Source organism: Carettochelys insculpta, chromosome 3 (genome assembly GCF_033958435.1).
Source record: "Carettochelys insculpta isolate YL-2023 chromosome 3, ASM3395843v1, whole genome shotgun sequence".
NCBI lineage: Eukaryota > Metazoa > Chordata > Testudines > Carettochelyidae > Carettochelys > Carettochelys insculpta.
The window spans coordinates 174,414,660-174,432,504 of NC_134139.1; the positions used below are offsets into that span (position 1 = coordinate 174,414,660).

Below are 17,845 nucleotides of genomic sequence, written 5' to 3' on the forward strand. Positions count from 1 at the left end.
CAAATCATATCAGAAATGGCAATGTACAAAAACCCGTAGGAGAGCACTTCAGTCTCCCAGGCCACACAGTAGCAGACTTAAAAGTAGCTATCCTACAGCAAAGAAATTTCAGGACCAGACTCCACAGACAAATTTCTGAGCTACAATTCATCTGCAAATTTGACACCCTCAGCTCGGGCTTAAACAAAGACTGCGAATGGCTGGCTAAATACAGAAGCAGTTTCCCCTTCCTTGGTGTTTACACCTCCAGATCAACTGCTGGTAGTAAGCCTCACCCTTGCTGACTGAGCTAACCTTGTTATCCCCACCCTTGCTCTGGCTTATTTATACCTGGCCCTGCAGATTTCCAAGACCAGCATCTCATGAAGCGAGTGTGTGCTCACAAAAGCTCATGCTCAAAACTTTTCTGTTAGTCTTTCAGGTGCCACAGGACCCTTTGTTGCTCTAATAGGAACTTGATTTTCAAGTGCCTGGAAAGGAAGGCCAATGGTTCCCTGCAGCTGGTCTTGTTAATTGTTAACTCTACAAGTCTGCAGAAACCAATGCTTTATAGCAGCTTATAGTGTGATGTTCTTACAAGCTGACACACACACGTTAGCAGTTGAGAAGGTGGAGTGTGTGATTTAGAGGAGGGTGCAGTTCAACTGATTGCCCGGTATGTTTATAAGCAAACGGTATAGAAAATACCAAACATCTCAAATTTGTTTCAATATTTTTGTAAAGGAAAAATATGAAAGTTATACTTTGTAAAACCTGAAGTTAATCTAAAAAAATTCTGAACAGGCATTGTGGCAAATGGGAATAAAAACACTGGACACCCTAGTTTATTTTTATCAGTATTCCAATGCTCTGTTTTACCCATATTTAAATGCTCAGTTATTGGTAAGCATGTCAACCAAGCAGTGATGAACCAAGTAACACTTGAGGAAAATAGGTGCTTATACAGAACAGCATATATTTAACAATTTTTAAAACCAGAAATAAATTAGTATTGTTAACCAAGTTGAAATTTACTTATTTTGAACAATTCCATGGGAGGTTTTCATACTGAAAAGAAAGTCTCCGTCTTATGGCTGAAATAGTCTTTTGTCAGCTAGAAATAAGTCTTCAAGTCATGACAGCATGCTAGTTCTGTTTTTCAGCTCCTTGTCTTGCAAGTCTATCAGCTGCTTCATTTCCTGTAAAGCCAGCATGACCAGGAACATGCATCTGTCAAGAGATAAATCTCGTTATTTGACTTTCACTACCAAGATACAAACAGTCAAAAGGAATCACACCAAAACACGAGAGATCTGATAACCTGGTGAGTCTTTACTAATCCCTAGTATAAGTGATCACTACTATGTATAATAGGGTTTCTCACAACTAGAATTCTTTAACTGGTTCCTATTATCAGAGTCAGAGCTTCAAGTACGTATATCCAAGAGAATGCAGCTGTTTTCCTTATCCCAGCACTGACATCCTTATCAGTTCCTCCATCTATGCCCATAAAACTCCCCAAGTAGGTGAGCTGCTCTGCATCTTCCAGGTCATCCCCTCCCAGAATGGTGGTGGTAGCGTTGGACTGGTTGATCCTCATTATTTTGGTCTTTCCCTTGTTAATGCTCAGTCCAGTCACTGAGGCAGTTTTGTCTACTATTGTGACCTCTTCTTCCATATTTTCATGTTGGTGTGAAAGCAGGGCAACATCAGCAAAATCAATGCCCTCTAGCTGTGTGAAAAGTGTCCACTGAATGCCTCCTTGATGGCCATCTTTTGTCTTGTTCATAATCCAGTCCACTGTGATCAAGAACAGGAAGAGTGACAACAGGCACCCTTGTTGCACTCCAGTCAGTATGCTGAAGGATTCTGTCAGGACACCATACTGAATAACTTGGCACATTGAGTGCTCATAGACTGAATGAATCAAGTTAATTTTGGATGGGATACCATGGTGTTGCAGCAGTTTCCACAAAGTATCCCTATCGACAGCTGCATTCAAGACTCTCCAGCCCATATGAAGTGCACAAATAATATCTATGATGATGAAACTGTAAATCTTCAAATACAAATGTGAAGAGTGTGCTCTTGTATGAATGCGAGTCCAGGCATACTAAGAAAAAAATCTTCAAGTCACCTTTGTTGCTGTTACAGATCCAGACTAACACAGCTACCCCTCCGATACTAGCGTATGTATGGTAAGTGTAAATAGTTTAAGTAACTTCTGTTAGGAAGATCTGTCATGAGAAAAGTCTCCACTTACACTCATCGTATTGTTTTGTAGGGATTACTTAATGGTCCATTTCACTTGCCATAAAGGCAATGTTACCTAATTTGGAATCAAATCACTATCTCTGCAAGAAACATTTACGTTACAGGCAAATTCAAAATTAGGAACACTGCAATGGGAATGGTAATTTCTTCTCAATGCTGCATTTATTTCTACTAGAAAAGTTAAAGGTTACAGAATTGATTTACAGTAATATCACTAGTCAGCAAAAAGTTACTGTATCTTTCTTCTACATTTCAGATGGAGTTCTTAACCAAATTAAGACCTAACATGTGGGTATTTTAAGAAATGCCATATTTAGGATTCCAATATTCTTGGACAAACCTTCAATATACCACAGAAAATCCGAAGTTAGTTTTGTATGCTCCTGGCTACTAACACATTTTAGTTCTGTTAAAGTTAAAAAAGTTCTCTTAAATTTTTGACTTCCTGTCTTAATCATCCTGTTAGTTTCTCAGTATTTTAATTTAGACCTGTGCTTTTTCTCCCTTTTCCTGGAAATATCCTACAGATTATAGCTTGGTGCTTTTCTTGGGTGGGCAAGATATGAGGAAATGTTCCAGTGATTGTTGGATTAAAGGATCTAATAGATCCTTTTGTGTATTTCTTAAATTACTACTTAGTGATAGAACCTTGATTATTTTGGATAGAGACAGTAATTTGTGGGGTACTTACATGGATTCATAGTAGTTATGTTTATTAAAATATCTTATGATGCTCTTATTTGTGGAAAAAATGTATACAATATGAGGCAGAAGTGCTCATACTAGCAATTAACACCACCAGATTACTTACCCATTGAATTTCCATTCCTTCTGAAAGCTTATCAAGTCTTTCAAAATCTTCTTTATTTATCACATGTTTTCCTGTGCTTGTTTTCCAGCCATTACTTTTCCAGTTGTCTACCCAGCTTGTTACGCCTTTGCAAACACAAAATTAACATTTAACTTGTAATTAGAAACTGTAACCAACTGGATATATTTTTAAAATTCAGCAAGAATATAAGTAACTTGTGGATACTGCGTAGGAAGACTATCCATGACCACACCTTTAAAAGAAGTTATTTAGAAAGTTTTAACAAACCAATTACTAGTCATTTCAACAGCCTTTTTTAAGTGAAAGTCAAGGACAGGCCTCAGGCAATAAACAAAAATTAATGGATGCCTGTCCATGACTTTTACTAAAAAGTATCTCTGACAAAATCTTGACCATTATCCCTGTAACATGCTTTAAATTTATTCCAAAGCTAATGTTCTTCCAGTTATCTCTATATACTGTGTGTGTGTGTCCCACTCCCAATTACTTTGATGCTGCAACACTAAGCCCCACACTGCTCTTGGTTACTGTTTTTCCTCAACTGAATTAAAGACAGATGGTAAATCTGAAATATGTTGTTTTCATTCTCTCAAGCATATAGCAGAACACATTCTGAACAGGAAGAGTTACATAAACCTTGAAGTCACTGAGAAAATAACAATATTTAAATTAAAAGTTAGAATGTCATCTACTACTAGTCAAAGAATTTAATTTATGGCAGTTTGTTTCTCCAAGACAGGAGTGCCCTTCATTAAATACATCTACTAGTAAAACAGTTACTGCAATGTAGTTAGCCACTTTATACCTGGCAAGTGTGAACAAACTTGAGCTGTTAATTCTCATTCTGCTAGCAACTCTTTCCAGGAACACAGCACAAGCTGTTATAGTAAGTCCCTATCTCCATATTTATATAAACTGGGAAAGAAACTGGTCAGTAGGGATGGCTGAGAGATGGTTGTTCCCCCCCCGCCCCACAGGGCAAATGAAGGTAAGAAAACAGTTTACTTAATTCAGTGTTTACCATAGTGTGGTCTGTGGCCCAGTACCAGTCCCTGGGGAAAATAAACACCAGTCCTTAGAAAAATATGCAAATTATCACTATGTACTATTATTATTGTGAATAAATAATAAACAGTGCAAATTTATTAATTTTTCATTCTTCTTTTTTAATGTGTGTTTATTTTTGGGCCGTAAAAAATGGTACTGAAAAAAACTGGGTCCCAATTATATAAAGTTTGGGAAACCCTGGCTTAATTGATTTAGTATTCTTCTTTTCCACCCACTCTTTCTCTGCTTCCTTGCTAGTTTAATTTCATGGTCCGCTAAGCCCTTGCTTAGGAACTCCTACACTTTCTTGAGGCCAGTGCCATTAGGCACCTCCCCTCCACTGTCTCCCACATCAAAGCAGGAGCAACAAGAGTCTGAAACAAGGGCAAACAGGACAGCTCCGGTACCCCTTTCAAACAAGCAACCTCTTTTCCCTGTCCAGTAGCTTCTTAGTCTCTTCAGGATATGGGCCTCTCCTCTAGAGGCGGCCTCCAATTACTTTGTTCATTTTCCATCTAGGCAGCTGATTCAGGCTTTTTTTTTTTTTTTTTTTTTGGGGGAGGGGGTGTGTGAAGAACAGAAGAAAGTTAAACTTTTTTTCACCCCCATACAAAAACTCATATAAATGCATTCTTCTGCCCAAGACCTTCCCCAATTTTGGGAAAGTATGGATAAAAAAAGTTAAGTACAGTCCCCTCCTACACCCACACCCCCTCTTGCCCAAAGTCTGGGCGACTCTACCATTAATAATGCTTCCAAATCATTACACACATACAAAGTTTGTCTGGGGGGGGGAAGAAAAAAAAAAACCCCACTTAAAATGTATCAACTCATCCCAAAAGCCAGCATTCACCTTTTACAATGGTAGAAACTGAAGCAAACAAATTGACTTGCCAAAGACAAAATGATTGTTAGCTCTCACGTGTTCCTACCAAGAGCTTGTGCTCATGTTACCAAAATTAAGAAAAAGACTCTAGGATTTAGTCTGTTAGAAGCGACCTGCAAAGAACATAGTGCAATTGTGCTTTTTGCTTTTCTAATGACACAAAGGATCCAAATGCTTTTCCACCCCCCATCTGTTTTCATGTTGGCAGTTCAAGACAAGCCTAGATGCTGAAATTACAGATCACAAAAAAGACCGAAAGCTGAGCAACCAAGAGGTGAGGGAACAGGGAATTAGTCTGTTAGGCTATGGCTACACTACAAAATGAAGTTGACTTTATCATAGTCAAATTTGTAACACTATTTTATAAAGCTGAAACTGAGCATCTGCGCCTGGCCACAAAGTCCACTTAGTGTGTCCCCACTAATCACCAAAGTTCAACTGTTGCAGCAGTGCATGGTGGTAACCTATCACACAGTTCTGAGCCCCATTGCATTCTGGGCTTTTTTGCTGCTGCATTATGGGAAAAAAAAATTCCCACAAGCAGCTGTGAGTGTGATATCATCATCATCATCCCACACTGCATTGCCCTCAAAACAAATGGCCATTTTTCCAAAGTCTCAGACAACTCAAACAGTATCTCATTGGGGAAAGAAACGTGGAACTTGTAATCTAATATGCCATGACAACACCCACTTTCATCTTCCCAGAATGCACTGCCCTCATTTCCCTCCCTTTGAAGCCAATTTTCAGAAGGACATCAGGAAAGTGGTGGCTCTCAGAGGGCACTGGTGTCCAGTGGTTAGCATCAGTCAGAAGAAAAGAAAAGAGTGGCTTTCTTTCTAGTGGTCAGTCTCCCTTTCCCCACTGAAAATCACTAGTCCCCTGGAGAAAGAACACCAATGTGTACAGCAGCTAAGCTGATTGGCAAAGATGCTCAGGCTACAGTTATCTCTGAGCATCTGTGCAGTAAACAGGACAATGCAGAAACTGTGTGGCCCCCCAAGCCACATGCTTTGAGTTGGCAAGATAGCAGGGCAAGTGCACAATTCTGCATCGGCCAGGGCTGGCTCCCCAGTCCCACTGAGTCGTGGAGAGCCGAGGGTTGTGAGGCTCCTGTTAGCATGGTGCAGACACCAGGCTCTAGAGCCCCCTGGCAACAGCCATCTAGCCCGAAAAATCTTTGCCACAGGGCGAGACTTCCTTCCCTCCCCCGGCAATAGCCAGCCCACAAATCTTTCCTGCCATTTGAGCTTTCACTGCACGCAAGCCAGGACATGCTGCTGTCTGGAAGCATGAACTGCACTGCACAGCAGGCACAGGTTGTTACTGGGTGTGTGGGGGCGGGGTAGCCACATGGTAGGGTTGGGCAGGGGACAGACCCCTGACTGCATGGCACCTATAAGGGAGGGGGCTGCCCCTGTATAAATGTGACCCACAGAAAAGAAGTGTCTTGGCCTCTTATACAAGCATAACCCCCACAGCTTAGCCACCATGTGGTGTGTTGGAGCAGGGGCTAGCCCACAAGATAAAGTGAGTCCCTATTTCTCCTGATGGTTCCATGCTGGAGCTCTGTGACACAGCTATACGTGACCACCACACTGATCATAAAGAAATTAATTCAAAATGCCAGGCTTCCTATTTCTTACCTCCTACTCATCTGCCCTGAAAGGATACCTCGAGGGGCATTGTGGGACAGTTTGCAGGGCTAATAAGCCATTTTAACCCTGGTTAATTTACACTGTTTTAGCTCAATGTTGCAAATTCGATTTTTTGAGTAACTTCATTGGGAAGTCAACAGTACAGAAGCTGGTGTTACAGCCACTTGGCATTAACTTATTGAGCACTGGTGTATAGACAGAGTTTATAAAATTGAGCACAGAGCCTTAAATTTGACTTTACCTCCCAGTGTAGACAAGGCCTTAGAGAACACATTAACTCCACTACTACTACTTACAGATCTCTTAGAAATTCAACAGTCTAATGCCCCCAAGTGAAACAATATAATGCATATTGGGAGACTCCACCTTCCTGCAGTGTTCCATTTAAACCAAGCAAGAACAGATGAACATTTCTAGAGGTGAAAACAAGCAGAACAATCTTGAAGTCTTTCAAGTTTTGTTTTTATTTATATCAAAACAAAATGGGGGGAGAAAAAAGGAAGACGACATATATAAATATTTTCTTAGCAATACTTAGCTGGCCACTTTTCAGATGTACAGCCTATGTTTATGTTTGGTATGAAAATTCAAACACTGCCATTTTGTATATTGCACCCTGTGCTTCTACTAGAACATCTTTTAGAGGTTTGCTGCATGATGTTTTAAAATCTTTTTTCTATCAGTTACTAACCTAGATCTCTCTTTAATGTAAAGAAGGAATATGATTTTGGCAAGCTATGCTGGGTGTTCTTGGAGTCCTCTCCCCTGCTGTTGCTGGGGACTGAAAAGAGTTATGCATAATCCCTTCTCAACACACACACCTTAAACCCTCCCTCCCACCTCAACTATTTTACAGGAACAGATCTGTAGGGATTAGACAATGAAGGTAAGTGTTCTACATCCAAAGCATAGCAAAGCTGAAATCATTAACTTACCATTTATGGTGAACTTGCTATCAGTGTAAATAACCAATTTCTTGATGTTCTGACTCTTTGCTTGCTCTATTGCTTTGCAGGCTGCCTAAAAGAGGGGTTTCAATAATTGTATTTCACAAGATTATGAACAAAATACATATAAAAGAAATAATTAGTGAATATAATACAAAGACAGAAGCATAAAAATTGCAGTATCATGTATGCTGTCTTGTAGTCTAAAAGTCTGACAGGTACAGGATACAATATGCCTCAGGGAAAGGTAAACGCTTTTCAGACAAACTTTGTACATACTTAAATGATTATGGAAAAAACTAGTCCACAGAAAAATTTCTTCTTAATCCTGCCAGTTAATGACTGGCTCATTCCTTCAACCTTCAGAGTTTATACCCTGGTTATTTTCCTCTAATAGATTTGTTGTGGTTAGCCACACAAATGTCTAATGCTGTTATGATTCCTAAGCACTCTTGACATCAATGAGGTTGTTCCAAAGGCTAGTCATGCACTACGTTAAAGTATTCATTGTATCAATACTGAATGTTACCTTTAAGTTTCACTGGATTCTTCTTTGCTTTTGAATGGGTGTATGGCTATGTCTACACTAGCCCCACCCTTTCGAAATGGGGATGCTAATGAGACACTTTGGGATATGCTAATGAGGCTCTCCAATGAATATGCAACACCTCATTAGCATAATAATGGCCACAGCACTTCGAAAGTGCCGCTGTCGGTCACGCGCGATTCATCTACATAGAATCCTTTTCGAAAGAACCCCGCACACTTTGAAATCCCCTTATTCCTATAACCAAACAGGAATAAGGGGATTTTGAAGTGTGCGGGGTTCTTTTGAAAAGGACCCCATGTAGACGAGCCACGCGCAATCGAAGCGCTGTGGCCACCATTATGCTAATGAGGTGTTGCATATTCATTGGAGTCCTCATTAGCATACCCCAAAGTGTCTCATTAGCACCCCCTTTTTGGGGGGGGCGGGCCTTGTGTAGACATAGCTTAGATGTTGTTCTTTACATCTACAATCGTGCCTTTTATTCATTCCATACCTAATTTGGACAGTTCTAATATTCACTTTCAAGTCTTGTCATTTGCATTTGAACTCCTCTCTACTTCAGAGCTATCTTCCTTGAAACAGGAAGAACAGAACTAAATAAAAAAATGTATTTGAAGTAGAAATCCCAGAAACAGAGGACTAGCCAATGTGAGTTCCAGAAAGCAGCAACTCTGCGAACTCCTATGCAGAACTACTGTTAGCAGAATCAGTAATTTCCTTTGAGACTTGTATCATTGTTAAATCCCTCAGACCAGAGTCCTACTAAAACTAAAAACTGAGTGTCTGAAAATACTGAGGTGCTTTGGCAACTGATTAAATTTTGTGGAGTCATAGTGCTCAATTCTTTTCCAGGAGTATGAAACAATTTTAAAATTCCACAACTTACATGTATTTCAGCTCTCTGATTAGTCTGTCGTCCAGGAAGTCTATCACCTATATTTCTGTTTAAAAGCAATACAATATCTGTTAGTAGTTCACACTACTGCATAAAGCAAGCATACTAATCATAAATCAGGTAGAACCAGGGGACAACTAAAAATCTCCCCTTCAAGGGGACTCAGTTTGTAAGTGCCAACCACCTGGAAAATTGGACATGCATGGCCTTGTTCCTACTGCAGATTGAAACTCCAGGTTGAGAACAATTATTTAATCTACTATATGTGTATTTTAAGAGATTTGTCAGTTTGATTAAGAACTCTAAACAGTAAGAGCTTGGACCACCAAATTCAGTATGCAGCTTCCTCTTATCATACCTTAAAGCAATGTAAGGGTTTGGTTGTGCCAGGAAAATGGGATGTGCCTGGAATGGGACTGCTTCTCAAAAAGCCAAACAAAAAAAGAAACACAAAATCAAGCAGTCTGCACAATTAGCATAACTAAATGTGTTGAGAGAGACAAATGAGATGCTTGAAAAACAGGATGACACTAGAACAAGATAGCTGCTCAATAAACCTTACCAAAAAATGGAGGAAATAAAGAAGTAATGCTCTATTTTGGCACAGCTATATCAATGGTTAAGGTTTGAAAGCTAGAACAAAATGTTTCCAGAAATCAAACTGACTCTAGCCCTATTTTGTTAAAAACATAGCAAATGATAAGTGTTTATAGGGATGAAGAAAATATACCTGATGGAATTCCCATCTAAAAAAAGAGTGAGAAATTTTAACACTCTCTTTTTAAAGAAAAAAATAAACTTCATTGAAAAACCTCTATTTCTGACAAATACAATCATGTAGATAAGGCATGTACTTCTTCCATTTATTCCATCCTTTCTCCATAACTCTCCCCCCTCACCTAATAAAAACTAATGAAATTGAGTTAAAAACCCAAACAACACTGGGTAAGTCTGCTAGTATACATAATCTCCTGAAACCTCCAAGAGGCCAAATTACATGTCCAAACTATTACCTTCCATTTGTTCAGGCTGATTCATTACATTTTGCCTACATTTCTAACTTGTACAAACACCTTTGTGTCTGTCCTCAGTGTAGAGATGTTAACCTGTAACCAGTAAGCCTCAAGCCTGAACAGTTGCTTCAGCCCCACAGGGACCACCGTGGGTGCAGGGAGGAGGAGAGGGAGGCCACTCCTGCCAGACTGGAGCAGCCCTTATCCATGGCAGTGAGGCCCTCCAGCCCAGTTGGGCTGGTGTGGCCTCCCTAGCCCCTGCCCCACTTTCGTCAGTTAACTAGTTAAACCTAATGTTTAACCTATTAACCGATTAAATGTGATTGTACATCCCTAACTCAGCGATGACTGAGACTTTATACTCCAATTTAATAACTGAGTTTACCCCCAGCTCCTTATTTATCTAATTTTGTGATGCTACTGAAGAATGTCTCAGTCAATGAACTGGGTTTTTGCATTCTGACAGTGCTGAATTTAGAGGTCATATAATTTAAGTGATGGCCTAGACAAGACAAACATTATCAAGTTTTTATGCAACGTAACTATGATCTCAAAATTACTTACAAAGGGTGATCTGGTCCCCAATAGACTCCTACTCCAGCACGTGCTTTATGATGGCCATTACTTGAGCAGCAGCCATCTGTATAAACTACTACAGAGTCACCTGGAAGAAATGGATGTGTGTAACTTACTAAAAAGTGTCACAAAACAATTTTTAGTTGTTCAAAGGTATAAGTCTCTCAGCAAACACCTTTCTGTATTTCAAACATTTATATTTGCTCCAGTAGTGTTCTGGCAACTTCTACACACAGGAGTTGTATATATCATTTTGTACTGCTGCAGAATCCACAACTTTTAGCCCCAACTTTTTCACAAGAACTTCAATATTAGCCAACCCTCAAAAAGATGCATGTGAAAATCTTCAAGCCCCCAATGACAGGTCGTATCCTATTTTTCAAAGATGGCTATCAGCCTCAATAAGAAGTTAAAATAAAATACAAGTTTAAATGTTTTCACTGACGTGTGCTTGCACTCATGGCTCTGACATGATTTTGTATCACCTAAAATATTACTTATTAATGCCCATATTAGCCTGATCAAGCCATGTAATTACAGTTAGGCTGTGGCCACACTACCCCCTTCTTTCGGAGGAGGCATGCTAATGAACCACTTCAGATCATAGAACACTAGGACTGGAAGGGACCTCGAGAGGCCATTGAGTCCAGCCCCCTGCAGCAATGGCAGGACCAAGGACTATCTAAACCATCCCTGATAGACATCTTTCTAACCTGTTCTTAAATATCTCCAGCGATGGAGATTCCACAACCTCCCTTCGCAATTTATTCCACTGTTTGACCGCCCTGACAGTTAGGAGCTTTCTCCTAATGTCCAACCTAAACCTCCCTTGCTGCAGTTTAAGCCCGTTGCCTCTTATTCTGTCCTCAGAGGCCAAGAAGAACAAGTTTTCTCCTTCCTCCTTATGACTCCCTTTTAGATACCTGAACACCGCTATCATGTCTCCCGTCAATCTTCTCTTTTCCAAACTAAACAAGCCCAATTCTTTCAACCTTTTTTCATAGGTCACATTCTCTAGACCTTTAATCATTCTTATCGCTCTTTTCTGGACCCTCTGTAGTTTCTCCACATCTTTTTTGGTGTAAGTGCGGTGCCCAGAACTGGACACAATACTCCAGCTGAGGCCTAACCAGCGCAGAGTAGAGCGGAAATATGACTTATTGTGTCTTGTTCACAACACACCTGTTAATGCACCCCAGAATCATGTTTGCCTTTTTTGCAACAGCATCACACTGTTGACTCATATTTAGCTTGTGGTCCACTATAATCCCTAGATCCCTTTCTGCTGTAGTTGTTCCTAGATAGTCTCTCCCCATTCTGTATGTGTGAAACTGATTGTTCCTTCCTAAGTGGAGCACTTTGCATTTGTCCTTATTAAACTTCATCCTGTTTACCTCAGGCCATTTCTCCAATTTATCCAGATCATTTTGAATTATGACCCTATCCTCCAAAGTAGTCGCAACCCCTCCCAACTTGCTATCATCTGCAAACTTAATAAGCGTACTTTCTACGCCAATATCTAAATCATTGATGAAGATATTGAACAGAACCAGTGCTAACACAGACCCCTGTGGAACCCCACTTTTTATACTTTTCCAGCAGGATTGAGAACCATTAAGAACTACTCTCTGGGTACGGTTATCCAGCCAGTTATGCACCCACCTTATAGTAGCCTCATCTAAATTGTATTTGCCTAGTTTTTTTATAAGAATATCATGAGAGACCGTATCAAATGCTTTACTAAAGTCTAGGTAGACGACATCTACTGCTTCTCCCCTATCCACAAGGCTCGTTATCCTATCAAAGAAAGCTATCAGATTAGTTTGACAAGATTTATTCCTTACAAATCCATGCTGGCTGTTTCCTATTACCTTACCACCTTCCCAGTGCTTGCAGAGGATTTCTTTAATTACCTGCTCCATTATCTTTCCTGGCACTGAAGTTAAGCTGACTGGCCTGTAGTTTCCTGGGTTATTCTTATTTCCCTTTTTATAGATGGGCACTATATTTGCCTTTTTCCAGTCTTCTGGAATCTCCCCTGTCTCCCATGATTTTCCAAAGATGATAGATAAAGGCTCAGATACCTCCTCTATCAGCTCCTTGAGTATTCTAGGGTGCATTTCATCAGGCCCTGGTGACTTGCAGACATCTAATTTTCCTAAGTGATTTTTAACTTGTTCTTTTTTAATTTCAACTTCTAACCCTACCCCTTTCCCACTAGGATTCACTATGTTGGGCATTCTTTCATCAGACTTCTCAGTGAAGACTGAAACAAAGAAGTCATTGAGCATCTCTGCCATTTCCAAGTTCCCTGTTACTGTTTCTCCCTCCTCACTAAGCAATGGCCCTACCCTGTCCCTGGTCTTCCTCTTGTTTCTAATATATTTGTAAAAAGCTTTCTTGTTTCCCTTTATGCATGTAGCTAGTTTGAGCTCATTTTGTGCCTTAGCCTTTCTAATCTTTCTCCTGCATTCATGTGTTGTTTGCCTATATTCATCCTTTGTAATTTTTTCCTTGTTTCCATTTTTTATACAATTCCTTTTTTATTTTGAGATCATGCAAGATCTCCTGGTTAAGCCAAGGCAGTCTTTTTCCATATTTTCTATCTTTCCTACACAGTGGGATAGCTTGCTTTTGGGCCCTTAAAAATGTCCCTTTGAAAAACTGCCAACTCTCCTCAGCTGTTTTTCCCCCTCAGCTTTGCTTCCCATGGGACCTTACCTACCAGCTCTCTGAGTTTACCATAAATCTCTATTTTGCTGTTTTCTGTTCTGCCCTTCCTTAGGTTTGTGAACTCTATCATTTCATGATCACTTTCACCCAAGCTGCCTTCCACCTTCAAGTTCTCTTCCAATTCCTCCCTATTTGTTAAATAGGAGGCACTGCATATTCATTAGCATAATGGCAGCCACACGCACGTCAAAAGTGCCAACTTTGAAACATATGACACCTGTTTAGCCAGGGGCATTTCGAAACGACCCCCTCCCATTTTGAAAATCCCTCTTCCCAAAACCAAATTCGAAATCGGGGGGTCGGTTTGAAAGGCCCCCGGCTACATGAGCAGTGTGCATATCGAAACTGGCACTTTGGAAGCATGCATGGCTGCCATTATGCTAATGAGGCACCGCATATTTATGACAATGCCTCATTAGCATCTGAGGAAGTGGGTCATTAGCATGCCCCCTGCAAAAGGAGGGGTAGTGTGGCCACGGCATTAGCGTTATATACACAAAATACATTTTGCAATCAGAGTGAATTCATTATGCTCTGAAGGCACTCTAAACATTAGAACTGGAAAGCCAGACCTGTAATGCTTGCATTCAGATTCCCGTTTTCTCATAAAGAGGTCCTTTATTAACCTACTTTGACTTGGAGGCCTAGAAACTAAAATGTCTGCAAGAAGAAAACCTTTAAGATCTGCTGTAAAGTTTAATCTACACTGTAAACCAGACAGTAAGCCGTGTTAGTCTATACACTATCAAAACAAAAAGCAGTCAAGTAGCACTTTAAAGACTAGCAAAATAGTTTATTAGGTGAGCTTTTGTGGAACAGACCCACTTCTTCAGACCATAGCCAGACCAGAACAGACTCAATATTTAAGACACAGAACCAAAAACAGTAAACAAGGAGGACAAATCAGAAAAAGATAATCAAGGTGAGCAAGTCAGAGAGTGGAGGTGTGGGGGGGAAGGTCAAGAATTAGATTGAGCCAAGTATGCAGAGGAGCCCCTATAGTGACTCAGAAAGGTCCCATCACAGTTTAAACCATGTGTTAATGTGCCGAATTTGAATATAAAAAAGTCGGCTCCTCCACTTCTGTTTTGTAAACACTTTTGTTTTGTAAACCAGACAGCAAGCCTTCCAGAGTTGATGTTTTTTCACAGAAAAAGACATCCCAAAGCTTCAAACACCTGTGAGAATTTCAACTTGGACAAAGCTTTGGCTGCTAGACAGAGAAGCCAAATTTGCAGACTTGTTAAATACTCTGTTTAAAATATGTCATATTCACTCAACATTCTTCAAAAAATTGTAGTCCCCTATCCAAAGAGGCTTACCCATATATGAGAATTTATCTTGGCTCGCTGAAGGTGTGGAATACGTCTCACTGTATTTTACATGTTTTCTGTCAGGTTCTTCCTCTGAAGACTCTTCATATGGTCTTTTGCACGTACTGTAACTTGGGCTTGCTGTTTCTTTTTCATTCCAGTACTTGTCACTCTTTTGTGTTACCCTAGATATACCACTAGTACCTGAGGGGCGGAAAAAACAAGTAATATATACAAGCAAAGCTTAAGGTACAATATGCATGCCTAATTGTAGCAGTACAAGTTACTTATTGAACTAGTAGGGAAGACATTCTGGCAGAAGTGCCCTTTAATCACCAACAATTTCTTTTTTAAGAAGAGAGCAAAAAAATGTTCAACTCATCATTAATGCTGTTAGCTTTCAGCAAAGAGGACATGAAAACACTGAGGTTCAGAAATTAACTTAGCCATGTTGTGCGCACACACAGTATGTTCTATATGGCTGTAGCAAAGCAAAGCTTTATATTTTAATGTTAGAATTTTGGTTTTGTGTTTCCTGGAAATGTTCTATTTTCAGGAGTATTTTTATGAAAGTAAACATATTAAAACAGATTTTTCATTTACAATTGCTAATTTTAGCAGTAGCATAATGAAGCTGAATTTCAGAAGAGTTCAAATTTAAAACAAAAATTAAAGCTAATGTTTAAATATGTACACAGGTTAAAGAAAAGTTGAGTCCACACAACTGGCTGTCATGCTTAGGATTATTTACAAATAAGTTTTGCTTGGAAGTTATATGGTACATATAGTATACTATTAGCAATAATCCAAATTCAAGCATGTATTTAATGACAATTTTGATATTTGTACCCAAGTCTGAGCCTTAAAGTTGCAGAATAAATAACTATATCATACAACTAAAACCAAAACTATCTTTGATATTCCTTATCTTGTAGGTTTTACTACATACTGTGGATACACAAGCTCAGAAGAGATTTTCAGAAACCACTCAGCATTTTTTTTAAAAACTACACTACTATTAAAAGCCAGAGCTGGGCCCTTATGAAAATTGCACCCTGTAACAGAGTGCTGGGCAATAGCAGCTGAACTGTCACAGTAACTCCAATTAGCTCCTTGGAAGTAAAACTGATTGATACTTGTGACTAAGGAAGAGAGTGGGGATGGGCTGGAGAGAAATACAAGACTACTTAATTCCATAGCTCTGGTGGTATGTAAGGAACAAACAAAAAGTGTCAAGATGAGAGAAATTGTCTCAGAGTTAGTCTCAAGAAAGATTTCCCACATTTCCTGTCCTTGAACTATGGGATTAAAGATATGCTGCTGTAAATAAGATGCTGCAAAACGTGACCAGAAACAATACACATCAACACACTGGCTGTGTCTCCATGTGCTGCTTCTTCTGGAAGCGGCACGCTCATGAACTATCCAAAAGATGCTAATGAGACACATATGCAAATTTTCCATGCCTCATTAGCATATCGGCACGTGGTTCAGAGTCCAGAAGAAGCTCTTCTTGACTTCAAAGTACACGTGCAGATGTGCAGCCCGGAAGCCCCTTCTTTCTCTACAGTAATGCCATAGCGTAGGTGCTTCTTACATTGAGAGTAAAGTTTTCCCACCAAAGTAGCTAGTCCACCTGGGCCCTAGGGCAATGGAAGAATTCTGCAGCAGACCTTGATCCACAACCATCACTTCAGGTGTGAATTTTTTCCCCACAGACACCAGGGATGTAGCTAAGTCAACCCAATTTTAAGATTAGACCAGATCTTACTCTTTGTTTAAGCTAGCACTTATTTTTCGGTAAAACTACTACCTGTCAGGATGCAAAGCCCCTTCCCCCCCACACTCCCCAGATACATGTTAAGTTGCACCAAGTGAGCACTCCACTACAGCCAATGTCTGGGGCTGCCTTAACTATGCTGGCAGGAGCTCTCTCTAGGAGCCCTCACAGCAGGACGCTCGTGTGGCTGTGAGTAAGGTTTACAGTGTAGATGTAGCCACAGAGCCTAAATTGTCTGGGACAGGCAGGTGTCATCATTGCAATACAAACAACTTTCGAGACAGGCACACCTGGGGCTACGAGGGGCTGCAGCAAGGCACAGGGACGCGATGTCCCTACCGAAGAAGGGGCTGTGGGGGCCCCACCTCCTGTTGGGTGCGAGGACGCCTGCCCCCGACCGTCCACGAAAGCCCAGGCATCTGCCGCGCTGGCGAACTTCTTGAAGCTGGAGGACGGGTACCTGTCCACCTGCTCCCGGCAATCCTCCCTACAAGGCAGCATCGACAGGCACAGGTCAGCCCGCCTGCTCCGACCCGGCCAACACGGCCGGGCGCGACGGGACTAGCCCGGAGCCCACAGGGGGAGGGGCGGCCCCCGTCCGGGAAGAGAGCGGGGAGCCCCCGGACGCTGCCACGCCCCCTCCCGCGGGACCCGCCCTCACCAGGTCTGATAGACCCCGATCCTCCGGCCTCTGCGCACCGCGTAGAACATGTCGCTCCCGCCGCCGCTGGGGACAAAACAAGGGTGAATGAGCGCTGCCAGCAGCCGCCGCAGCATAGTGCAGCTACCGGGTCCCGGCCCGCAGCCTCGACCCTGCCGCCAGCCGCCCACCAACCTGCTTCCCACACAGAGACCTTACTCTGAAGCAGCTACCCAGGCTCACCCCGGCCCACTACGCCGGCGCAAGTCTTCCTCCGCGCAGGCGCAAGGGAACGGCTGTGCGTCTCCAGCGCACGCGCAACTTGGAGGCCCCGCATGTGCCCAGGCTAGCTCACCTATTACGCAAACGCACTACGCAGCTTTCGCCCGTCCGCCCGGTGCTTTTACGCACAAGAAACCTGAACTTCAACTGCGCGTGCGCATTGGACAGCCCACCTCATATCAGGAGCTAGGGAGCTGGCAGCGGCTCACCGCAAACCCCGGGTACAGCCGATACGTCCCGTGCCCAGGCAGCAGGTTGCTGAGTCACTCCAGCTTCCTGAACAGTCCCCTGCCCCGTAGCCAGCTCTAGTGTGGTGGACTGGGCCGGGCCCGCACCTGCTCTTCCCGGGACTGGCGGCTCCTGGGCCCTCGTCGTCCCTGCCGGCTGTGCTGGAGCGGAGAGCGCCGCACCAACACGCTGCACGGCTGGGCTGCGATAGT

The 17,845-nt window shown here is 41.7% G+C and overlaps 1 protein-coding gene across 7 annotated transcripts; it reads right to left on the minus strand.

The window, feature by feature from the left end:
- Window positions 1-989: 989 nt before the first annotated feature.
- Window positions 990-17,845, minus strand: RNASEH1 (ribonuclease H1). 7 transcript variants are annotated; one of them, XM_074991219.1, is made up of 9 exons: window positions 17,741-17,845; window positions 17,145-17,210; window positions 16,774-16,970; window positions 14,713-14,907; window positions 10,646-10,745; window positions 9,060-9,114; window positions 7,612-7,696; window positions 3,065-3,189; window positions 990-1,209 (listed from the first exon to the last, which is right to left on the minus strand). In XM_074991219.1, the coding sequence occupies exons 2-9, from the start codon at window positions 17,192-17,194 to the stop codon at window positions 1,126-1,128; spliced, it is 891 nt and encodes a 296-aa protein (XP_074847320.1). In that variant the 5' UTR covers window positions 17,195-17,210; window positions 17,741-17,845; the 3' UTR covers window positions 990-1,125. The 7 variants fall into 7 exon arrangements, with proteins under 7 accessions (XP_074847320.1, XP_074847319.1, XP_074847323.1 ...); XM_074991218.1 differs by lacking the exon at window positions 17,741-17,845 and adding an exon at window positions 17,579-17,699; XM_074991222.1 differs by lacking the exon at window positions 17,741-17,845 and adding an exon at window positions 17,343-17,371.

Coding starts and splice junctions, on each gene's coding strand:
- RNASEH1 (XM_074991217.1), bottom strand. CDS start 17,260: ATGCTGCGGCGGCTGCTGGCAGCGCTCATTCACCCTTGTTTTGTCCCC. Junction 14,908..16,773: donor GCAGCCCCTCGTAGCCCCAG/GTGTGCCTGTCT, acceptor TCCGCCCCTCAG/GTACTAGTGGTATATCTAGG. Junction 7,697..9,059: donor ATCAGAGAGCTGAAATACAT/GTAAGTTGTGGA, acceptor CCCCTCTTTTAG/GCAGCCTGCAAAGCAATAGA.